Raw genomic sequence first — 26,150 nt, forward strand, 5'->3', positions numbered from 1 at the left:
CGACTTTTGCTTTATGCACTTCTTGTCCGGCAGCAGTCTTTTGCTTTTCAAACACTCAGGATAGCTTTCAGGAAGCTGGACAGGAATAACACTGCAAAACCAGCAGATGTTAATTGTCCCGCAATTCATGCAAAGCTTCATACAGTATGATGAGTAAATAAATGAGGGTGTTCCTCAAGGCCTTGTAGCACATGTCACGAGTTTGGAGCAACATGATGTAGAGCACTTTTTTGACTGCATGCTATAGGTTCAGTAGGTGTGGCCATGGTTGAAGTGCAGTGCAAGGTCAAGAAAACATGTATATGAGCAGCACTCTGGTAAAGGAGAAACTGGGAAAACTAGTGGGAAGCCTGTTGAACATCTGGTTGACCCAATTGCTGGTTTCATCAGGCAACGTGTGATAAAGAGAAGGAAGTCGGCAAAACATCAGAAGGTTTTTACACACAGGCACTGTGCTAAGGTTCTCAGGCAAGTCTCTGTCATAACACGCCAACAAGCCTTAGTGCACAAGCTATGCACGACCACCCTGTATACCACCCTGTATACGCAATGCCTCATGACCTCGAGCGTACCGCAATCTTGGAAGAACGCTAACATAATCCTAATCCATAAGGAAGGGGACGCCAAAGACTTGAAAAATTATAGACCGATCAGCTTACTGTCTGCTGCCTACAAACTATTTACTAAGGTAATCGCAAATAGAATCAGGAACACCTTAGACTTCTGTCAAGTAAAGGACCAGGCAGGATTCCGTAAAGGCTACTCAACAATAGACCATAATCACACTGTCAATCAGGTGATAGAGAAAAGTGCGGAATATAACCGACCCTTACATATAGCTTTCATTGATTACGAGAAAGCGTTTGATTCTGTAGAAACCTCAACAGTCATGTAGGCATTACGGAATCAGGGTGTAGACGAGCCGTATGTAAAAATACTGAAGAATATCTATAGCGGCTCCACAGCCACCGTAGTCCTCCATAAAGTAAGCAACAAAATCCCAATAAAGAAAGGCGTCAGGCAGGGAGATACAATCTCTCCAATGCTATTCACAGCGTGTTTACAGGAGGTATTCAGAGAACTGGATTGGGAAGAATTGGGGATAAAAGTTAATGGAGAATACCTTAGTAACTTGAGATTCGCTGATGATATTGCCTTGCTTAGTAACTCAGGGGACATTTGCAATGCATGCTCACTGACCTGGAGAGGCAAAGCAGAAGAGTAGGTCTAAAAATGAATCTGCAGAAAACTAAAGTAATGTTTAAGAGTCTCGGAAGAGAACAGCAATTTACAATAGGCAGCGAAGCACTGGAAGTCGTAAGGGAATACATCTACTTAGGGCAGGTAGTGACGGCGGATCCGGATCATGAGACGGAAATAATCAGAAGAATAAGAATGGGCTGGGGTGCATTTGGCAGGCATTCTCAGATCATGAACAGCAGGTTGCGATTATCCCTCAAGAGAAAAGTGTATAATAGCTGTGTCTTACCAGTACTCACCTACGGGGCAGAAACCTGGAGGCTTACGAAAAGGGTTCTACTCAAATTGAGGACGACGCAACGAGCTATGGAAAGAAGAATGATAGGTGTAACGTTAAGAGATAAGAAAAGAGCAGATTGGGTGAGGGAACAAACGCGAGTTAATGACATCTTAGTTGAAATCAAGAAAAAGAAATGGGCATGGCCAGGACATGTAATGAGGACATGTAAGGGTTACGGACTGGATCCCAAGGGAAGGGAAGCGTAGCAGGGAGCGGCAGAAAGTTAGGTGGGCGGATGAGATTAAGAAGTTTGCAGGGACGGCATGGCCACAATTAGTACATGACCGGGGTTGTTGGAGAAGTATGGGAGAGGCCTTTGCCCTGCAGTGGGCGTAACCAGGCTGATGATTATGCACGACCAACTACATATGCCTTCTGCTCGGACAAAGAACTGCTCTATGTAACTAACGAGGATGGAGTGGACAAAAATAACAGCAGCTCCATTAATCTGGTCTCACTGGCATCAACAGTGTTTTGTAAGTGTGCATGGCTGTACTCCCCAATGCCTTCTTGGGTGACATCAGCAAGGACCAGCTTGAGGCAAGGGGTAATGGACGTCTTTACAAGCTAAAGATGCAAAAATGCATGAAGCGCACATTGCCTCCAAAAAGTAGGCACTTCACAGGGGCACTGGAGAAGGAACAGATTATTGACAGTGGGCAAAGACAAGCTTCTCTGCTACTAACACCTAGCACTTTTGCCATGGAATGACCTCCGAAACAATCCCCCTCAAAGATGAAACCATCTTTGTGTATCTATAGAAAGGACAGACAGGCACAGCCCCTTCAGCAATGCAAAAGGCCCACTTTGCACCATCCTGAATGCTTCCTTCTTAGACTTTGCTGGGTGCAAGCATTCTACTGTCCAAAAGTTGTCATTGAGGGCACCGTTGGTTTGGTGGCAATACAGTTCAGAAGCGATTGCCACGAACCTCCTTTCCTAGTTGGTCTGGAGGCTCACGGTGCTCATGAAACAACACCATGAGACCAAGAAATTTGTCCCTGCAAACTTCTTAATCTCATCCGTCGACCCAACTTTCTGCCGCCCCCTGCTATGCTTCCCTTCTCTTGGAATCCAGTCCATAACCCTTAATGACCATCGATTATCTTCCTCATTACATGCCCCGCCTATGCCTATTTCTTTTGTTGATTTCAACTAAGATGTCATTATTTCCAGAAGAGGGTTGTAGCACCAAAAAACATAATACATAGCAAGCGAGACGGGACAGGCGCATGTGTAAAAACCCTCACGCGCATGTGTGGATTTTGCTACCCACCTTGATTTGCCCTTATATTCATTCACATACGCGGTGAATAAACAGTTGGAAGTTGAGCCTGTCCCGTCTCGCTTGCTGTGTGTTGTTTTTCGGCGGTACAACCCTCTTCTGGAAACATGCACCAACTAACCCCCCAACAAGTATTACTAAGATGTCATTAACTTGCGTTTGTGCCCTCACCCAATCCTCTCTCTTCTTATCCCTTAATGTTACACCACCGTTCTTCTTTCCATAGATCGTTGCTTCGTCCTCAATTTAAGTACATGTAGAACCCTTTTCGTAAGCGTCCAGGTTTCTGCTCTGTCTTGAGTTGAAAATCTTCCTTCTTTTCGGGGTGTTGTATTGGGAATGTGGCTTATACACAAAAGATATGTAGGTATATTTGACCGAACCTTGAATACTAATGTTCGAGCCAAATGGAATATTGAATAGCATAATATTCGATTCAATATACAAAACTATCGAATATTCACACAGGCCTATCATTAAATAAAGAAACTAAGGCATCCTTACTTTACCTTGCATGTAGTGTGCTACGTTGACATGATAAGCCTTTCTCAAAAGCTCAGAGACATCTAGGTATTGCTTTGTACGCTCACACCCTTTCTTACCAACACAGTGTTTGATAAAATTCAGGAAGCATGAGACAACAATATAATACTGAAGTGACAAAGCACTCAGCAACATGCACTAAATGTTTATGCAGCTATAAGAACCGACATTCCCACAAATCACTCCTTGTGTACAATATTTTGTTATTGAACAAAAAAGACAATTTATTTTGTTGTGAACAACAAGCACAGACAAAGAGCATGTGGCTTTCCAGCCAATTTCGATGATGTGGGTAGTGCAGAAACCATTCATTTACAAGCCATGATGCGACCAACACAACAGTTGTCTTGCTACCTTATACATAGTGAGAAAACATTATGCGTTGCTGCAATGTGGTTCACTTCAATGGTTGCCACTGATAATTAAAACACAGAATTCTGGAAACAAGCCAAAAAAGGAAATAGACCACCAGCCATGCTTGGCTAAGAAGAACACAGCAAAACCATGCTATCTCCTGAGGTGGCAAAACACTGGCAGCAGCATACAACACTTCACAACAGGCATCACTGCAAGGCACCACAAAAGTAAGAACGGCTTTATAAGGTGGGGTATTGATCATTTTCTTCACACATCCTGAATACCAGGTGCATCGAACATTTGTCTTTAGGCCAAATTGAAACATTGTAAAGATGTTGCATTCAAAGATGAGTCTTTGGTCCGACAGCACCTGCTACCTGTGTCGCTTGTGGCGCCTATCACCGCTGTGTTGATGTGTTCGCTTGCGGCGCCTCTCATTCATGGCATTACGCGGGTCGTCAATGCTGTACGCCTCCTCGGCATCCATCACGCTTGCGTCTCTTGCCAGTACAGGGCCTTGCTCAGCGAAATGAAGTTTGTGTGACAGCCTGCATTTCAACACAAGCACAACATAAAGTTTCTCCGTTTCCCGGCATGCTAGTGAAACTTAAAGGGTTAACAGCACACACAGATGGGGACAGTGAAGAACAGGGCAAAGCGCTGAACTACAACTGGTACATTAATGGAAGGAGCAACACATATATAGGCTGTGACAGCCAATGGGAAGGCTCAAAGACAAACACAAAAAATACTAAAAAGAACTAGGACACTCATTATATCGCCTTCTGCCCTTTACATAGTGTCCCAACTACCTCGAAGTGCTTCTCGACGGCCACGCAGTCACTGCCTTAGTCGACAAAGGAGCTGACTACTCCGTCATGAGTGGACCCATCGCCGCCCAGTTGAAGAAAGTTATGGCTGCCTGCAAAGGCCCTCAAATTCAGACCGCTGGAGGACACCTAAGAATGCCAACTGGAATGTGCACCGCCAGAATTACCGTTCCTGACTGGACCTACCCTGCCACCTTCATTATCCTCCAACAGTGTTCATGAGACGTCATTCTCGGCAAGGACTTCCTGAACCAACATGGCACAATTATTGACCTGAAGTCGATGTTAATAACGCTGTCGGAAGATCAAGCGATACCGCCAAGAACTCTCATAGTCACCACGCCATGAGTGTACTCGAAGGTCAAGTGAGCATCCCGTCTTGCTCCAGCATTATTTCCGTCGGCACCAAAACGCCTGCCTATGTAGAAGGCGTCATCGAGGGTGACCAACATCTACTGCTAGACCGTGAAATTTGCGTTGCAAGAGGGATTGCTCGACTGCACAAAGGAAAAACGAAAGTGTTGCCGACAGACTTCAGCCAAGAGTTCAAGCACATCAACAAGGGCACGACGATCGCGTAAATCGAGGAAATTGTGGAAACCAGCAACGCGTTTGTCCTCTCGGATTCTGCCGCATCTACCCCGACGACCATAGTTCTCGAACCAGACTTCGACATAAATGCAAGTCTCCCCATGAGTAAACAGCGCACATCACAAGTCCGCTCTGACGATACAAAAAACTGCTAATCAATGTCATCGAGGATTCGACAAACACCACTTGCAAACCATAGCATAATAGCCGAACAGTGCGCTCGACCACTCTGCCAGAGCCCTTACCGAGTTTCGACGCGAGAATGTGAAGCTATAAGACAACAAGTCGACAAAATGCTACGCGATGACATTATCCAGTCATTGAAAAGCCCATGGGCATCCCCTGTTGTCTTCGTGAAGAAAAAGGACAGAACCCTATGTTTCTGCGTCGATTATTGTTGACTAAATAAGATCACCAAAAAGGACGCATAGCCCCTATCACGGATAGACAATGTATTGAATCGGCTCTGCAACGCTAAATACTTCTCACCGATGGATCTCAAGTCTGGCTACTGGCAAATAGAAGTCGACAAGAGAGATCGCGAAAAGACCTCCTACATCCCGCCAGACGACCTCTACGAGTTCAACGTCATACCGTTCGGACTGTGCTCAGCGCCTGCAACATTCCAGCGCGTCATGGACATGGTTTTGGCAGGATTGAAGTAGCAGACCTATCTTGTTTACTTGGAAGATGTCGTCGTCTTCGTAAGAAATTTCGACGATCACCTCAGGGGACTTGTGGCAGTACTTGAGGCCATCATGTCATCAGGGCTCACTCTGAAGCCGGAAAAGTGCCGCTTCGCCTAGGATGAGCTTCTGTTCCTGGCCACGTCATCAGCAAATGTGGTGTCTGCCCTGAACCGCAGAAGACAGCTGCCATCGCAATGTTCCAGCAGCCCATTGACAAGAAAGCAGTGCAATGGTTCCTTGGCATGTGTGCCTACTACAGGCACTTTGTCAAGAATTTTTCACACATCGCTGAGCCGCTGACACATCTAATCAAATGTGATGTCGAGTTCAAGTGGGAAACGCAGCAGGCCGATGCATTTCAAGAACTAGAACGACGCATGCAGAAACCACCGGTACCTGCGCACTTCCACGAGGACGCCAATATAGAAATCCACACTGAAATCCAAAATGCCGCCTTCTTGAGGACGTGTTTACACTGGTCAAAAAGGCTGTTGTATCAATGATTGCCTGTGAGAACAATCAAGCTAATTGAAGTCGAAGTCGGGCAGCAATATGGCCTTGCACTGTGCCACGTAAGGGTGTTCACTTTTTCTAGACCAGGCTGTTATAATTGGGAGTTACTAGTGGCCAAGAGACTTTTGAAGCGTCTCGTATTCAATGGCTTGGCACTAGCTGCGTCAGCGCCCCTTCTGTGATGCTCTCAGGAAAGAACTTGATTGGTCAAGAGATTTTTGAAGCGTCGTGTATTCAACAGCTTGAGCCTAGTTGCGCCAGTGCCCCTTCTGTGATGCTCTCAAGGAAAGCACTCGATTATTTGCAATGCTAAGTGATACAGCGCACCAGCTTGCTCGATTAATCTCTTCTATGTTTCTTTCTAGCTCTTTCTTTCTTCTTGTTTTAGATCTTTTACACATGCACTGTCTTTTTGGTGCCTAGGCTTCTTGCACTGCTTTTACCGCCTGTTCTAACTTTTATTCCCTTGGAAAGCATCTTAGCATTTCAGGGGGCTAGTTTGTTTTTATGCAGTTTATGCATTACCTTTTTTCCGTTCCATCTTCCTTTTTGTGATAAAATCTGCCTTTCTTTTACTTTTTGTTTTCTGCTATTTTTGTTTTATACTGTCATCGTGGTGCTGTTTTCTAAGTGGACATCGTTTTTATCTGTGAGTGTGCAGCTCGGGCATCGCCTCGATGGGCAATGGTGTAAGGTCAATAATACTGATATTGAATGTTTTCTGATGCAAGCGCTGTGACTGTACTATGAATGGTGAATGTATATATGTGGGTTGTCATGAATAATAAATTTAGTTTGAAGTAGCAACAAGGTAAATATACCTGGTAGCGAAGCTTCCACAGAAGCCCATACATTCAAAAGACGGTGGTTCATCGGTGGTTCATGGGGCTTAGCATCATATGGGTGATGAGGGAGCACTTCCGGAGGAAGAAGAAATAATCTGATGCCATAACAGTTAAAAACAGAAGTGGCGTCATTTTGTTCTCAAAGGCATCAAATTTGTTTTTGTGGCTTGCATTAAAGCTGTATATTCAAATGCCCCGCCATTCGACTTGATGTGTATTTCGAGCTTTCAGGGCGAAAAGCTTTGCAGCAGAAGGTCAGCCGTGCGAGTGTCAAAATCGCACACCCTGTAAAGAAAATCATTTCTTTGGAGGCTGACTGAAGCTTTGGGTGTAGAGTACTGGTCCCATCGTCAGGTGCTAAGTCAGATGCTAAGAGAACAGCTAAATTAAATAATTACCTGAAAGATCTTACTCCCTGCTTTTGATTGAACACATTAACAAACGATAAAACTACCCGTGCCACCAAATTAAGGCAAATGTCGACAAGCAAAACAACATAATGTGTGTAGAGACGTATTGCAACAGGTTAACTTTATGAGCGCACCATTCTGCACACTTCAGGGGCTGCATTGCATTGCTAGTGATAGCGGCGTGCCCCCTTGTGGTGGGCGCTGAAAAAGGGTATTCATTGATAATGATAAAGTAAAATAGCATGGTTTTCTTTCCTCGGCACGCGTCTATAAAATTGATTAGTCACTTTATTTTTGATGAATGAATCAATCTGTCTCATTTTAACAAAACACATTTTTTCCACATGCTTTAATAAGGTAATTTCTTATTTTAATTATCACCATTGACCTTCTGGCATAATGTCTAAAACAGAAGTGAAAAACTAATTTATTTTAGGATTACATTTTCGATTGAACGCTAAGACATTGTTAAGTTGCACTGCTTGCCCCCCTTCCCTCCCCTTTTCACGAGTTTCGAAGAAAAAAATTTGTATATAAGTCACACTGGTACATAACACACACCTATGTTAACTGCACTCGGTCTGCGCTTATCCTTTCTTTGTGTCTCTTCTTGTGTTGTGTTCTGTATCTCAATTTTGCACATTTCGCAATCAGTCATTAGAATGAACTAACTACCCTCTCAAGGCATTCTAATTAACTATTTTAATTCAGTTGTCATGAAGAAACACAATCATGTGCACTTGTATACTGATCGCAAAATGTCGTCCTTACCTCCATATCAGGGCATTAAATTTCTCTAAACTTAACTTTTACGAACTACAAATCCTAAAAGAAAAAAACTTCACCTAACCTTCCTTTTAGTGCCAAAACCAGCCTTTATTGCACTTCACTCAGTCATAAAACGCTATGCTACTTTGGCCGGTAGTGTCGACGGCCTCTGCATACCTTTTAAGGACGTTGTAGGCACTTCGCTTGCATTTTGTCTGTGGCATGTCGTGTGTGACAAGCATGTGACGGCCTCTCAGGCATCATCTTTGTTGGCCTGCCAGGCCCCAGGCGTAGGCGACATTGGTCACCGCACCCAATAAACACCGACGAGGACAGCTGCTCGGGGTCAGTCATCGTTCATCACCAACCCGCAGCAGAGCGCCCGTCTAATGGACGGTGCCTCGAGCCCTTCCTTGCTCACGAACACGGGTGGATCGTGACACTGGCAACGAGTATCCACGGATTGTCCCACGCTGCCACAAGCAGCGAAACACTGCCTCCCGTTGCTGCCGCCATGCCGCTGTGCGGAAGGCTTGAGCTGTTCCAGGGAGATGGGTCCGCCTGGCCAATTTACGAGGAACAAGTCCACGTGTTCTTCCGGGTAAACGACACACCTGAGGCCAAACAGCGGGACATTTTCCTGCCTAGCTGCAGGACCCGCGTCTTCAGTCTCCTGCTCGACCTGCTCAAGCCAGCCACGCCGCATGTTGACACTGGGTGAGCTGCTCGACATACTGTGCTCGCATTTCAACCCAGCACCGTCCACACTAATGGAGCGTTTCCGCTTCAACAACCGGAGCCGTCGGGAAGGAGAGACCGTCGGGCAGTTCGTTGCTGCGCTACGAGGGTTAGGGTGTGCCTGCATTTTCGGGGACCCGCTGGACTCACTGCTCCGGGACCGTTTCCTCTGTGGCATCAACAAATGCAGACGCGACTCCTGGAGCTTCCTGACCTCTCGCTAGACGACGCCGTGAAGGGAGCGCTGGCAATGGAAGCTACCGCCAAGGCCGCCGGTGAGATTTCCCATGCGACTGGCTCACCGTCGGCAGAAGCTGTGGTCAACGAGTTGGCGACAAAGGGCAGTACCTGCGATCGCTGTGGTGGTGCCCACTCCCCCTCACAGTGCCAGTTTTCTCAAGCACAATGTTTTACGTGCGGGAAAACTGGGCACCTGGCACGTGTATGCCGAAGCGGAAGACCAACAATGGACGACAGCAGCAGCCTGGTTCAAGCCCAGCTACCACACAAGCCTGCGGTTAGGGTAGCTGTCGCAAGGGTACGCGGTGGGGGCGTGCGGCAGCGGGCTCAAGTTCTTGCGCGACCAGGCTCCACGTGGCCGAGGACCTGCCGATTTTCTACATGTGGCACACAGGCCTTGTACCGTCGTCTGTGCCCCCGTACATGCTGACCATCAAAATCTGCGGGCACCTCGTTTCCATGGAGCTGGACACAGGGGCCAGCATGTCTGTCGTGGCTGGGAAACGGTTCAAGTGTACCTTCCCCGGCGTGTCCGTCAAGGATTCGGGCGTGGTGCTGAGCACCTACTCCGAGCAGCTCTCCCAGGTCCAGGGTCAGGCACAGGTCAGCGTTCGCTTTGGCGACAGGGAGGCAACCCTTCGCTTTTAATTAACCAAGGGGTCGTCGCTGACGCTGCTGGGTCGAAACTGGATTCATGCACTGGGTGTTTGTCTGCCAGAGTACCAGGAAACCAGCCTGCATGTGGTGAAAGACGTCCCCAGCCTCCTGACCGAGTTCAAGTCCCTGTTCCAGCCAGGGGTGGGCAAATTCGCCGGTACAACAGCTGGCATCTATGTACCTGAGGGAGCCCGGCCATGTTTTTTCAAGCCTCACACACTGCCATTCGCCCTGAAGGACAGGGTAACCCAGGAGCTGCAACAGTTGCAGATAGAGCACATCCTGAGGCCCGTCAAGACGTCTGAATTGGCCGCTCCCATCGTACCAGTCCTCAAGCGAGGCGGCAGTGTCAGGATCTGTGGAGATTTCAAGGTTACCATCAACCCTGTTGCTACAATCGAGAAGTACCCACTGCCCCGGATTGAAGATCGCTGGTCAGCATTGTTCGGTGGACAGAAGTTTACCGAGCTCGACCTCAGAGATGCTTACCAGCAGCTGGTGCTCCAGGATGCCTTCCGGAAGTATTTCATAATATCGACAACTTTGGCTCTTTTTCAGTACATGCGCTTACCATTTGGTGTGGCATCAGCCCCAGCCATATTTCAGAGGAGATGGACAACCTCTTCAGGGGCAGGAGGCATGTGGTGGTGTACTTGGATGACATCCTGGTTACTGGCAGCGACGACGGGGACCACCTCCAAAACCTGCACAATGTCCTGACAAGACTGCAGGACGCCGGCCTCAAGCTCAAGCTTTAAAAGTGCATTTTCCTGGCGCCCAGTGTTGAGTACTTGGGGCATGTCATTTCCCAGGCTGGCCTAGCCCCGGCTCCACGCAAAGTTGATGGTGTGCTCAAGGCGCCTAAGCCCCAGAACAAGAAGGAGCTTCAGAGCTACCTCAGCCTCATGAACTTCTACAGGAGTTTCCTGCCGACCCTGTCGGAGCATCTACAGCCGCTGCATCTTCGGCTTCGAGATGGCCAGCAATGGGTCTGGAAGAAGGAGCAGGACCGGGCTTTCCGGCGCAGCAAGGAGCTAATCACCAAGGCTTCAGTGCTGGTACACTTCGATCCTGCCAAGCCTGTCCTCCAGACCGTAGATGGATCGCCGCACGGCGTGGGAGCCGTCCTGACACACCGGGACAAAGATGGCCAGGAACAACCGGTATCATTTGCTTCTCGTCGGTTTCATGCTGCAAAGCAACGCTACAGCCAGATGGACAAGGAAGGTCTGGCCCTCGTGGTCGGAGTCGAACGCTTCCACCAGTACCTGTGGGGCCAGAAGTTCGAGGCAGTCACGGACCACAAGCTGCTGTTGGGGCTGCTGGGGCCTGACAAGGCAGTTCCTGTGCAGGCATCATCTCCAGTGGTATGCTGGGCATTGAGGCTGGCAGCTTACAGTTACCAGCTGGTTTACCGTATGGGAAAGGGCCTGGGACCTGCTGATGCCCTGAGCCGCCTGCCCATGCCGGAGGTGCCAGATGCTGTTTCGGAACCTGCTGAAGTGTTCATGCTGGAGCACGTGTACTCAGAGGTGCTCTCGAGATCTGCGGTATCGCAAGTGACCAGCCGGGACCCAGTGCTGCCTCAGGCGGTTAAGGCGGTGTCGTGTGGGGAGGAATTGGTTCAGCAGGCCGCTGAGCTGAGCTTGCAGCAGGACTACCTACTGTGGGGTTCCAGGTTGGTGATCCCACAAAGTCTCCGATCCAGGGTCCCGCAGTTGCTGCATGCGGGTCATCCGGCGTGGAAAAGACAAAGATGGTGGCCCGGTCCCATGTTTGGTGGCCTGGCCTGGATATGGCTCACATGGTGCAGAGCTGCCAAATCTGCCAGGAGCATCAGCGGGCCTCACGTCATGTGGAAATCACGCCCTGGCCGTTGCCACAGAGACCCTGGTCCTGCCTGCATGTGGATTTTGGGGGGCCTTTCAAGGGCCACTACTTCCTGGTGGTGGTGGACGCCTTTTCGAAGTGGGTGGAGGATCTGCTTGTCACCACTTCATCAGCAGGCGTGACCATTGCAGCGCTACGACAGGTCTTCGCCGCCCAGGGGTTGCCAGACGTCATCGTGTCCGACAATGGTCCTGCTTTCGCCAGCACAAAGTACCTGGCCTTGCTGACGAAGAACGAAATCCGCCAGATGATGGTTCCGCCGTACCACCCTGCTTCAAACGGTGCAGCCGAGCGGGTGGTGCAAACCATCAAGGACAAGCTCAAGAAGAGCCAGACTGGGGATTTCCGAATGCAGATTGCCCGGATACTGTTCCAGTACCGGACCACCCCCCACGATGTCACTGGCTGTGCCCTCTGTGAGCTCCTGCTGGGTCGGATGGCCAAGACATCCTTAGACGTCTTGCACCCGGACCTCCGATTCACAGTGCTCCTGAAGCAGCTGAAGAAGCTGGCTGCTGGCCGAGGGTGCCGTCCCGGGCCTTTGCCGGAGTCGGGAACTCCAGGTCTGCAGGAACTTCCGTCCTGGCCCACCCTGGTCTGCCGGACAGGTGGCGTCCAGCGCTTCTTCGCTGCTCGTCCAATGTCAGATGGGCCAAGTGGCACAGAGACGCCGACCATGTTAAGCCTCGCCTCGGGACCTGGCCAGCATCCTCGACTGCCACTTCGGAGTTCCAGCCCGCAGGAGGATTAGCAGCAGCACCAGTCGCCTTCAGCGGAGCACCACCCACCTCGGAGGTGGCAAGTGTTGCCAGTGGTGTGGCACCCGTTGGGCCGGTGCCGAGCTCGGCACCTCTCACAAGGCCGACCACTGCGGACCCTCCGGATGGAGTGAGGCTGGCTCAGGCAGCACCCGGTGTTGCCACACCCGGCCCGTCAACACCGGTGCCCAGGTGGAGTACTCGATGGCGGAGGCCACCGGACCGTTACTCACCTGGATAGCAAGTGCCGTCGACCTGGCTAGAACGGAGGCAGAGCCTCGTACATTGATCTTGGAAGTTTTTTTGTTGCCGACAAACAACTGTGTGTAAGAGGGTATGACAACCATGTGACGCCCCCTCGGGCATCATCTTAGTTGGCCCGCCAGGCTTGGTGGCCTGCCAGGCTCGGTAGGCAACATTGATCACCGCACCCGATAAACACCGATGAGCACAGCTGCTCGGGGTCAGTTATCATTCATCACCACCACGCTGCGGAGCGTCCGTCTAACAGAGTGTGCCTCGAGCCCTCCCTTTTTCACGAATCCAGGCAGGTCGTGACATGTGCTTGGGAAGAAAAAAAAATGCTCATAGTGGTTGTGCCAGCATGCATGGCCTTATGCATATACAAGGTGTCCCAGCTAACTTTAGCCAGTCTAAAAATACGCCGATGCATTCTCAGGCGACGTGACCAAATGCATGTTGCTGACTAGTGTATGAAGTCATGCTATTTTTTATTGTGCTTAATTGCATAATTAGTCAATATTAATTAACCAACTTCTGAAGCAATGAAGTTAGGCGAAAATTTGAATTAAAAAGTTGTAGAGTGCTTTGCAAAACGTCTGATTCAACAGTTTCTAACTTTCTATCCATTAGGCATTAGAGTTTTTCCACTTACTGCACATGCCCGCGAAAAAAGAAAAAAGAAATACCATGTAACATGTCCGCTTGCAGGGTGTGATACACAGCTCCCAAGCATTTCTCATACAAACGAACATAGCATCTAGCAGGGTCTGCTGCCACTTAAAAGGCGACAGGGCAGTGATGCAGGCATTGCCTGTGCAATTTATGCCACCGATGTGCTTCCCTTGCGGTGGTTCATGACAGCGGTAAGAAGGCGCCGCGGCAGCATACTCGGCTAAATGCTATGTTCGTTTGTACGCAGAGCGTTTGGCAGCGCTGCAATCATGGCGTGCAAGCGGACATGTCATGTTTTTTTTATTTTGGAGGCATGTGCAGTAAGCAGAAAAACCCTAATGCCTAATAAATAGAAAGTTAGAAACTGCCTAATCGGATATTTTGCAAACCGCTCTACAACTTTCGAATTGCAATTTTTGCCTAAGCTCATTGCTTCCAAAGTTGGTTAATTAATCTTTACTAATTATTCAATCAAGCAGAATAGAAAAGATAGTGTGACTTACTTCATACAATAGTCAGCAACATGCATTTGACCACGTCATTGTGGATGGATGTACATGTGCACGTACAGTGTGCTTATTCTTTAGAGACTTCTTGTTCTATAGTAGAAGTGCGGTTGTAAATGCTGGCATGCATTTTTGGTGATGTACAGAAGCATTTGACTTTGCACTGTAGTCTTTGCACTGTAATAAGATTATCGACTGCACTTGGTGAGTGCACAATATGTGACAGTCACACCATCCATTCGCCACAAATAATTTTGATTTTGTTGCTGTTTCATGTTTTAGGCATGCTACAAAACTCATTTTGCATTGTTTTGAACAAATGGACTGGTCGCAGTGAGATGCGAGTGTACCACTTTATCATTTTTTTGTGGAAATGTGTTAACGATTCCACATACTTTGCAATACCATGAAGCATGAAGGGGCATGAAGAGTAGTTAGCAGCAGGGAAAAAATCTGTGGACTGATATCATATTGCAGAATACACTGGATCTTAGGCGTACAATTGTACGCCTAAGGTCAACTGTAGTGTTGTTAGAAACAGACAGTGAGCCCCCCAAAAGTATTAGCCGTACCAAAAGAATGCTAATCGCGTCAAAATGTATGCAGACAACTACTTCTGCACACACAATTTTATGATGTTGTTTCGAGCAGGCAAGGGATGAGAGACTCACCATCGGTCTGACATGTCATCTGGACTGTCTTCATCGTTTACTCTGCGGTGGGTGTCATCTTTCACTGACAGGTGCTCGGCCATCTGGGTTTGGAACTGGGCAAGGGCCTCCAGTGTCTGCACATCACAAACTAATATATTAGCCTAACGAGAGTGACAGCCCACTGAGAGGTGGCTGCTGGAGTGCACCACTAGTTACTGACAAAGAAGTAATCAGTAACCAATGCTTTTAACAGCAAGTATTTTTTACTGAGAGACACCTGAATCCAAGTCCTTAGCAATGTGCAGCCATATATTATGAGTGATGAAATAAAAGAATTTCGCCACCATTTTGCAGCTGTGAGTCAAGCTTATCACATTTGGAAGAAAGCGACAAGTCCATGAAAGCACCTGCTTTGTGCCTGGATACACGACGCCCTTGTCCAAGTTTTTACAATTGTGTACCTTACAAGATCCAGTGGTACTGCATAGGTCAGTTCGCATGAGAAGAGTTCGGCCTTGCTGGTATGATTGTGTAACAGGTACTAGGCACTACACGCAACGGAGACAAAAATGATGAGCATAGGACTAATGCCAACTTCCAACCTATGGTTTATTTGAAATCGAAGCGGACGAGGTTGCAGGTTCAGACTCCTCATTTATCCCCAGCTTATCATTCCTACACTTCAATAAAAACTACAAATAATTTTCCTTGTGAATTCCTTGGCTTCAATATCTGTTGGCTTAACTCTTTCACTGCCGCTCCCGAGTTATCTTGTGTTGCACACACGTACAACCCCCTGCTACTCCTTCAGGCGATTTTCTTCGTTTAGCTGAGCAGTGCGCCCTGTCACCCTGGCATCTTTCGCTGCCTGTCGTGCCACCTTCAGCCAATCTTCTTCTAGCTAGGCAGCATTCATATGGATCAGTGCGCAGTATAGCGTGGTACGGTGTGGTGTGGTGTGCCGTTGCGAACATGCACTACACCCATTTTAAGGTTGTCATTAGTATCATCTTGAACCAATCTGCTTTGCTGGTTGACGTTTCATGCTTAGATCTACTCTTGTTTACGGGAGAGTCAGCAATTTTTCAACTCACTCCCTGCCACTCCCGAATTAGTGTAAAATAACTCGTGGCCATGTCACGCCATCTATGGAGAGGTCGCATAAACACATGAAACTTGTAGGTTAAATTTTTGGACAACAGATGAAGGGCATGTTTTGCATCTGTGTCGCTTCGTCTTCGTCTCAGCAGCACAGCCATGGTGAGGCAAGCATTCTACGTGCAACTGCGCTTTGAAGGACAAAAAAAATTCAGGAACTGTTGAAGAATTCGGACTCGGATGAAAGTGACAACGATGAAGCAGCTCAACTAAATGGTTTGTCGCATGAAGGTTGCCACCTAAGAATCCGAGCAAGAAGAGAAAACCCAACAAATTTCTCCTGGAAGAAGGAAGTATTCAAGCCCTCAGAGCATGCTTTCGACCCATCTTCAGGAATCTGCAATAGCATCACAGCGACATCCAGTGAGCTCAAGGTTTTTGAATGTTTGTTTACGCTGGTAGTGGGTGAGTAGAAAAACCCAGTAGGGGGTTAAAAGAAAGTTGGACAGAAACTTGGCAGTGAAAGGGTTAATATGGCTGTGGCTAACAAAAATTGGGTAACTCAGTTCTCCTCATTGATTGCATAACGAGGATCTTGACTCCAGCAGGTTTGATGCCTTCAGGTAGCACACGAGGGTTTATTGGCCAGCTGACCGCTTTGAAAAAGTTTATGTGCTACGTGAAGCCAATGTTCAAAAATAATGCTCCACATTCGTTGCCGTGGCCTCGAGTGGCACTGGCTAATGCTCCCAGTGTTTTACCTCGTACCGATAGATACCCAGAAATGTGGCCGTGGGAACAACGGCGCTGTAACACAATTGGCAGTTCAATGCAGGCGTAATGTGGAGGTTGTGGGTTCATATCCCACAGGAGGTAAGTTGTTTTTTCATCCACTTTCATTTCCCTTTAGCTCATAACTACTGCACTTGAATTAAAAACTGCAAATAATTTTTCCTGTCCTTTACATGGCTTCATAATCTTTTGGCTTAATATAGGTGTAGCTAACAAAAGTCGGCCCCCTCAGTTCCCCTTCTTTTCGTTCCTTGTTCCAATGCAGCTATCCAAAATATAATTGCAGATTTGGAATCAGCTGAAGAAACTAAATAAGGCAGTCAAATTTCATTTATTTCATCTGAAAACAACAAATATAGTTTTGAGAGCCATGTCTCTTTTTAATTCAACTGGATGAGACCTGGAATGGCAATATAACATAAAGAGAGAAAGAAGAAGGCATGGGTTCCTACAGTGGTCCCTGGTTAACCCTTTCAGATGCTACTCACCATTTGGCGAGAACAATCTTCATTTTCACAATAAGCCACCCAAGTAATGCTTCAATGAAAGTATATAGGCCAGTTGCAACCAAGAAACTACAACTGTTTATTTTTACAGTTATTGTGTACAAATCATGGTGGTCACCAAATTCAACACTGCATCTCAGGCATGGAAACTGGTAGTCATGTTGTTTCTTTTTCTTTTTTTCTTTTTTGTCAGACAGAGTGGCACACCCTCAATTGGCCTCTGTAGCCCTCTGACTTAAGGGGAGACGCTCCTCGAAAGAACTTGTTTTTTATTACTTGTACTAGAGGTATCCAAATTCAGCCAATTATAGAGTTTTATATGCAGATTTCAAATATGTCATTACTTTTTCTGTAGCTGTTATAGTGTTTGAGTTGCATGATGCACAATGGCAAAACGTAGTCCTCTTTGTGGGCACTTTTTTATGTACTACATTTTCACAAAAAGCATCGCGCTGTAGCTTGTTTAGCTCTTCGTAGATTATAAAGTGTCGATATCTAGCCAAACAGTGTGTACAATTACTGGAATTATGCAAAAAGATTATAGCAATTCAGCTAACTTTTCTTCTCGATTCTCTGAAATGTAACCTTGTGCTTTCACAACTACTGCTGGGAGATATTGGAATTTTAGGTAGGCATCAGCACTGTACATATCTTCAAGCGTATGTATGCCAAATTTCATTATTACACGACTATTATAAATGTACAAGGTTATTTTCATGTGATTGTGAAAAAAATTGAAGCGTCCTTAATTTTTTTTTTTTGCAGCCTCAGTTATTGTAGATGGTGTTTGAATAAATATTGGCGCTTAGCGCTCTACAAAGAGCTAAATAAGGTACAGCACAAAGCCTTTTATGAAAACTTATTACGCGATAAAGTACCATCAAGACTACCATCAAGTACCATCAAGACTACGATCAAGACGGGCCGCAGTATACTGACGTCCCTGGGTTACAACCCCCAAGCTCCCAGCCGGCAACCGTGCGAGATCACAGATGAGGCGCGGGCACGAATTTACGTGGACCCCATCCCGAAGAACATGCACCCAGAGTACAACCAAGAATGGCGGCAGGCGCGGGCCAAGGCCCTCACCGAACAACACGCCCAAGACCCGCACACCTGGTACGTGGACGCCGCGGAATACAAGCGGGAAGGCTTCGTGGTAGTGGTTATATCCTATTCCTATCCTTGAGTTATATCTTATTGAATAGGATATAACTCAAGAACTATAGTGGCTACACAGAAACTAATAACATATTTGAAATCTGCTTGTAATGCTTTATGAGTGGGCGGATTTTCAAATCTCTAGTACATACAAGTATTTAAAAAATGTTTTTTCGAGGAGCTCTCCCCTCAGTGCTAGAGGGCCCTGAACTGGCTGTTTGTGGCAGCAATCAGCAAGCTCCTGGCCATGGTCTTCTTTTTTGTGGAAGTCATGTTCATACTCACATGATTTGTTTGACCGTTGTATTTGCCACTTCAAAAATAACTTTTAAGATGAAGTCGCGCATGTGCCCCAAGAAATCTTTGGCATTTGGGTGAAAGCCTTCCATCAACACTGAGTGCAGTGTTGATGGAAGGTTTCGAAAGGTTCTTTCGCAATTTCTTGCACACTAAATATACCCGTAAATTTCCATCTTGTGTATTCTCTTCATCTGCAGAACAGACAAAACCATCTCTGGCATCCTCTTTGTTGTCACTTGAGTCGACATCCAAGAAATTTCTCAGTCCATTTCTTCCAGCAGCTTGTCCACACATTACTTGCGCTTATCGTCGAGATTCTTTTCATAAAACGAGGATCAACGCAGTGCAACGAACGCTTCAAATATACACGAGCAGTTCATTAGCTAGCCTATTCATGCCCTGATCCGTACTTCATGCTGCTTTGAGTAGAGTGTTCCGAGAACTTCCACCATTATGCTTTGTACACGTTTGGGACTATATACGTATTCTAGCATTGAGGACACCCGGTGCGTGTGGCCATTGTAATTTCATCTCGAGACATTCTCATGATCATCATATCAGGAAGTAGTTTTCTTTAAAGCCATAGACAATGCTGAAAATGCAGCAAGAAAATTATATACTGTTTACTTTGCAAACACAATTTCCTGACTGGACTGTAGTGAAGATGAATGCTGACAAATCATCATACTAGCGCTAGACACAGGTTCGCTACTCGTGCTGGGGCTCTTGGTTCTGTTCTACCATCGCATTAGCCGCTCTCAATTCCCAGTCAATCACCTCTTTAATTTTGGTGGAAGGTGTCGGGTGGGTGCCTTGAAATCGTCTCAGTTAGAATACAGATACAGCATGTTGTCAACCATACCTGACGATGCATACCCGTAGGCACCTCCTTATCCATCAGTTGTGTGCTCCTGTGTGCTCTGGTGTGCCTCGCCAAAGGGAGATGTTAAAATGTTCAGCCGGGGTCGTTTATAAGATTCCTTTAAGCTGTGGCAAGGTCAATCGGCCAAACTGGCCATTGTATAAAGGATCCCTAGCGAGAGTATGCATTATCGACCAGAAATGGGACAGGCTCGCATTTGCCATTTCATTGCAAAGTGTCCACGTGTGAACGTTTGCTGGAAAACGCATGCATATTCTGGAAAAGGAGATATGGTGGCACGGCAACAAGCTGAGGCTATGTATATAAGAAAATTTGGAGACCAGTATATCAGCGTTTCGTCATTGTCGCTCTACAAGAATGTGTTTAGTTTTCTTGCTGATAGGATGTGATTAAGCTTGGTATCAATCTCATGTTAACTCATTTGTGTTGTTCTTGTGCACATTCCTGAGAGTATATGAAGCGAAGCATCGGGAAAAATAAAAGATCAGTTGCAAGTGTGCGCCTGTCCATTTCTCTTGTGTGTGTCTTATTTCACGCCTAAAACCACTTCTTCCCTTATAGACTTTTTTCTCCGATTTGTCAAAACAACATTCACATGCTGCCTCGTCAAGCTCGCCAATTTCGCTATTCGCGATGACCTGCTTCACTGACATAATTATTACTGAAACGGTGAGCAATGGTTACTGGTAATACCACGAAGCCTGCGTCCAAAAATCTGCGCATCCTCCATGCTGATCCACAGTGTGTGCACTCGGGAGTTTTCAATTACCAACGTCTTTGACAGCATTACTACTGGCGAGGCATGTATAGATATGTTCAAAAGTTTGTTTGCTCTTGCCCCGATTGCCAATGCCATAAATCTTCAGCTGCCCAGTCACCAGGTGTATGAGCCACTGAGTGCTATTCAATTTGCAACTGTTTACGCTGTTACTTTCTGCACTGCAAACAGAGAGATAAGAAATAACGAGTGGGAACGCTTGACGTGGTAGTTCTGTGGAAACCCGCAAGATAGAGAGAAGCAATGAATAAAGCGAAAATCAGACATCTACCCAATCGTAGCAATTTCTACAAAGGACACTGATCAGAAGGCGGTAACAAACAGTATGAAATTCAAGGGGGCCAAGTTCGAGGATATGAAAAAAAAACTGAGGGAAGCTTGTCAGGAGAGATCTTGAGATAAGATAACGACAGCCTCCATGCAAAGTGCAAGGAAAATGAAGGTGAAATTCAGCAGCTGCAAAAAAGACTTGTTCAGTGTGTGCAGTATTCACACACACACTGGACTTGTAGTAAAGGACTACAAGGACTTGTAGTAAAGAGAAACGAAAATGTCGGTGACCTTGCGAGGAAAATTGAAGTGATGGGACAGCCTATTACTGCCTGAGACGTTGAATTATGTCACCAAGTGCCTTCCAGGGAATCAGGCAAATCTAATGTACAGTTCAGAAGCCAACAGGAGATAATGTTCCTGAAAACGCACGAACGACAAGAATAAGCAACAGCCAAGTCGGAATTCCTGAAGATGTGCAGTTACTCATAAACAAGCATCTTTGACCAGCTATGAAAAAGCTTTTTTCATTGACTATAGCAAGGAAACGTGAGTCCCAGTGGTGCTTTGCAAGGATGAGAAATGGAAAAATCTTTGCGCGGAAATCGGAAGCAGCTAGGGTAGTGCACGTTCCGTCAGAAAGTGACTTGCAAGAAACTGTGTACAATTACAATATCTGTGCTTGCGGCTTTCTTTTTTCAAAGCATAAACATACATCACGAATATCGTTTACCATCTGAAATCACGTTACCTGTGCACATGCAACCCGTAGTTACTGCAATTCACATAAAAGCTTGCTCTCTTATACGCAACCAAGATAACATTTCTGCTTTCCTAACGGGCTCCCATTTTGCTTTTGATGTAATTATGTTTCCGAAGCTTGATACCATGAAGACAGCGACATGTTAGTGATAGATGGTTATGCACATTTTTTGTAAACAGAACAGTGACCTGAGGTGGCGGCGGGGTGGCTATGCACATTAAGCGTAATATGCTGTGCAACCTTCTGCACGAGTTTACATGTGTCACTACAGATTATGAAACACTCTGTGTAAGCTTTGGCAGCACTTTATTAATGGTTGTGTACCACCTACCTTCCTGAAATGCTGAACAATTTTCGGAATATCATGAAAAAGTGCTACACTATGCTGCCTTGAACTGTTAACTTCTTGGTGGTGAATGGATATTAATGTGCTCGAAACCAACTTATGCAAATTTTCCATCACACTGAGTGCTATGGTTATTGCGGTGTTGTCACCATGCCTATTCGTGAATCCATAAGGAGTCAGTCTAGTCTTGATAATATTATGGTGGGCGTGGACACCTCGATTCATGCGGTCGGTACCATTACTTGTGACCACTGTCCAGCTTTTGTTGTGTACTGTTAATTCGTTCACAAAAATGAGTCCACCATAACATACAATACCATGTCAAGTAAAAATATCTATTCGTTTCGTGCACGTGCGACCAACTGTGACTGGTCTTTCATATCTGCAAGAAAGATGCTTCTAAAGCCTAAAGTCAGTTCCCGTTGATTTATTGCCTGTATGACATTTCATTTCCGTACAAAACAGTGAAATTGAAAAGAGACATCTGAAAGCATTGGGTGCAATCTGAGAACTTATGAAAAAAAAATCACTTATCAATGAAAAAGCAAGCTACTGTTAAACTTTGATATAATGAACTTCAATATAAAGAAATTCTCGATATAACAAAGTATTTTACTTTTCATAACCTCTTGTCCATAGAACACCATGTGTTTAGATGCTCAATATTACGAGGTGTGTTTGTAAGCAATTTCACAATAATGAAAGTTCACTGCCGCTGCAAAGGAATGCTGAGAAAATACATGGAAACTTCCGCAAACGCAGATGGTCAAATGATTGAATTACAAGTGGCTGCTTGGAAACACACCTCTCAAATCACGTGCCGCGTGACAAGGGTGACTGCTAAAGTGGAGCCCTGACATCATGTTTCTTATAAGGCCTAAGTGCAATAAGACCACATCACGCCTGTGCACTGTGTGCTTTAGGCACGAGTGAAAGTGTGCGAGGGTGAGACAAGAAAGATGGTGGCTTCAAGAGTGCTGCCTTCCCACGTGAGCAAAGGCGAAGAGGGAGAGGGGAGCGAGCTTGGGGTAATGCGATCAAGTGCAGGTGACGGGGTGGGGGAGAGGGAAATTAAGTTTCTGCATGTCTCTATTCCTTGTGCGTGTCTTGGCCATGGCTAAACATGGTTGTAAGCACGGCTGAGTGCATACGCAGCCGCACACCCTGCTTTAGAGGTAATCTGCCACGTGTGCAGAGTGGCCGTGCAGAAACGGAGTGGCATCATGCAAGCTGTGTTCCCGCACATTTAGTATTAGAGATTGCATAATTGCGTCTTCCAGTAACCCATTGGAGCAAGGGGCAGATGAAGCATACGCTCCCGACTGCCAGAGCTTTCATGATAGCGCCGTCCCAGTGCGGGCGACACTATCAGCCACGGCGCCTGAGTGCACGCGAAAGCGTGGCTGGCTTTGCTTAATCTGTACCACCAATGTGAAGATGTCGTAAACGTGACATGAAGCCATATTATTCGTCGCTGATTCCCAAATTCATCAAAATGAATTTTCTCATTCAAGTTTTTTTTCTCGATTGCTCGATTATTCAGAAAATTCTTTGGCCCCTATCCTTGCACGAAAAATAGATCAGTGACTGTACCTATTTGCATAAAAGGTGAAATTCCAATACAATGAAATTTTGATATAACGAAGCAAATTGATAATTTTACTGAGTTCGTTATATCGAGGTTTAACTGTATTCAAAAAGTTTTTGCGAACACATGAGGCTTGTGATGTTGCAACATTTAAGAAATATAGAAACAAAGCAAACAAAGATTTCAAGAAAGCTAAGGAATCTTACTATCATCAGCTCTTTTGTGATGCACACTAAAAGAAACCCCAAAAACTTGGAAAATTATTGGACACACTTAAGCCAATAAACATCATCTTTGCTCAGTGTCAACTAACTATATAATGAGACAATTTCTGGTAACCCTCCAGCCAAAACCTTTAGTCAGCACTTCACAAGTATGGTAGCAACTACATTGAGGTAAACAAATACGGGGATCATACACCAGTGCCTGAAAACTGTTTTCTTGGAGCCAACAGACAATACAGGAGTCTGTAGCACATTTATTGGACTAAAATATAGCAACGCGATTGACATTGATGGGCTTCAAGTTAGTCCTGCAACATGCATCATCGATTTTATTGTACCCCATTTAACATAAATATTTAACGTGGTCCTTGAATCTGGCTCTTTCCCTGCCACAATAAGAAAAGCCAAAGTGTCGCGGTGACAAGAATGACTTAGGCATTTACAGACTGATCTCAATACTGCTGGTATCCTCCAAGGGTTGAGCAAAAATTATGTCCTCTTGTCTAAATTGTTTCTTTCTAAAACATTATATATTCAATACATATATATTCAAAACATATATATTCATATATTTATACTCAATAAAAAGAAAAAAAAGAGCACATTGGGTGAGGGAAGAACCGTGAGTTGATGACATCTTAGTTGCAATCAAGAAAAGAAATGGGAATAGGCAGGACGTAATGAGGGGGGAAGATAACCGATGGTCATTAAGGTTACGGACTGGATTCCAAGGGAAGGGAAGCGTAGCAAGGGGCAGCAGAAAGTTAGGTGGGTGGATCAGATTAAGAAGTTTGCAGGGACAACATGGCCACAATTAGTACATGACTGGGGTAGTTGGAGAAGTATGGGAGAGGCCTTTGCCCTGCAGTGGGCGTAACCAGGCTGCTGATGATGATATTCAATAACTGTAAATGTGGATACCACCAAGGGCAATCTATCGAAACTGCACTGCTTGTTCAGAAGTTCAGAATCAAAAGCTTAGAAAATGGAAACCTAATACTCAGCATTCGGGGCGAGGCGGAATAAACCGCCTCGTCCTGACGCACCGGCGGGTTATTGAAGAGCAAGTTGCTGAGGCTCTACCAATGCAGCATCAGCAGTACCCTGTCGCCCCTCCACTCACTTACGCATCCGTCGCCGTGCAGCCTCCTCGCCATCCACTGAATGTGGTACACCGACGGCCGCTGGCACCCATTCATCCTCCGATTAACTGACCTGCTCCCGTCTTTGTAAATCCTTGGCGCATGCAAAAAAGGCCCATATGTTATGCCTGCGGTATGCCTGGACATGTTGCACGACTCTGCCGCCACCACATGCTGCACTTTTATTGCTTTGTGCAGACACGTGCCTACACTGATGTGCAAATCTTATACGACACTTATTTTAATCAGCAGCCGAGCAGGCCACCCACTGAGTGCCCGTTATTTGCACATCGTTCACCTTTCCCGTGTCGCCGCTCGTTGTCTCCCATACGTTGGCGTCCTTCACCCGTGCAAGAGGAAAACTAAGCACCACAGTTCAGGAGGCAGGAACTGTGCCGCCATCAATCTATACAAGTCCTCCATTGTCACCTTCGAACGTTTTTGACCTTACTGCTGACAGTGTCCCTACCGTTGCGCTAATTGATACTGATGCAGCTGTGTCTGCACAAAAGAAACGCCTCTCTCGTGCTCTACGAAAAGTTACAACGCCACTTTCTGGGTTTTCTCTTTGCAAAGTAAGCGCCTAGCCAGTTCAGCCTTCAGTAGCACGCATAGCGAGAGTTGTTATTCAGGGCGTTCTTTATTGTCGAGGTTGTGGTTCTGCTGTCCTGCTGTCACAATGTTATATTTGGTTGGGAGTTTGCATATTGAAATAACGCCGACATCAACTGTGCATATGCTGAAGGCGAGCCCTCTGTGTGATGTACCCCCCGCTGGCACCACTTTTCTTCCCACTAAGCTGATCCTTCGGGAAGCCACCGCTATATCGCCGTACTCATCTGCCGGTTTTAGTGTTCTGCGGCGCTGCCCCTGAAGGTTCTGTCTTCTTCACTCCTTCAGAAATCTTCATAACCAGCAAAGATATTCCCCTCCATTTTGCCATGCTTGACATTTCAGCCAGTCTCAGCTCCATAGTTGTCGGCAATCCGCTTCCTACAACACTGAAGGCTCTCTATGGCAAAGCATTTGGCCGTGTTTAGCTCCTTGACGACATTTCGACATGCCGGAATACGACATCTACAAGAATACAACATCACCGTAACATACAAGTCCGGACGAAAACACTCAGACGCCGATTGCCTATCCCGCGCCCCCATTGACCCGCCGCCGCAAGATGACGAGGATGACGACGCCTTCCTTGGAATAATAAGCGCGGAAGACTTCGCCGAACAACAACGAGCGGACCCGGAACTTAAAAGCCTCGTCGATTATTTGGAAGGGCACACCGACGTTGTCCCCAGGGCATTTAAGCGCGGATTATCTTCCTTCACGCTTCAAGACAGTCTACTCGTGAAGAAGAACTTCTCGCCAGTCCGCGCCAATTACCTTCTTGTTGTCCCGTCAGGACTTCGTCCAGAAGTATTGCATGCCCTACATGACGATCCGACCGCTGGACACCTCAGATTTTCCCGGACACTATCGAGGATACAAGAAAAGTATTATTGGCCGCGCCTGACCGCCGACGTCACCCGTTATGTCAGAACATGCCGAGACTGTCAGCGACGCAAGAC

At 46.4% G+C, this 26,150-nt stretch overlaps 1 protein-coding gene across 4 annotated transcripts in view; it reads right to left on the minus strand.

The window, feature by feature from the left end:
* Positions 1-3,551: 3,551 nt before the first annotated feature.
* The window catches only part of LOC135916715 (spliceosome-associated protein CWC27 homolog), a 315,399-nt gene continuing 292,800 nt past the window's right edge, over positions 3,552-26,150 (minus strand). For 3 of the 4 annotated variants that reach the window (XM_065450158.2, XM_065450157.2, XM_065450159.2), the window contains 2 exons: positions 14,747-14,862; positions 3,552-4,273 (listed from right to left, as the gene is read on the minus strand). In XM_065450158.2, the coding sequence (XP_065306230.1) occupies positions 4,099-4,273; positions 14,747-14,862 (291 nt within the window). In that variant the 3' untranslated portion in view covers positions 3,552-4,098. The remainder of the gene's footprint in view (positions 4,274-14,746; positions 14,863-26,150) is intronic. The other variant, XM_065450161.2, reaches the window with a different exon arrangement.

The sequence above is a fragment of the Dermacentor albipictus genome, chromosome 3 (genome assembly GCF_038994185.2).
Source record: "Dermacentor albipictus isolate Rhodes 1998 colony chromosome 3, USDA_Dalb.pri_finalv2, whole genome shotgun sequence".
In the NCBI taxonomy this organism is placed as follows: Eukaryota; Metazoa; Arthropoda; class Arachnida; order Ixodida; family Ixodidae; genus Dermacentor; species Dermacentor albipictus.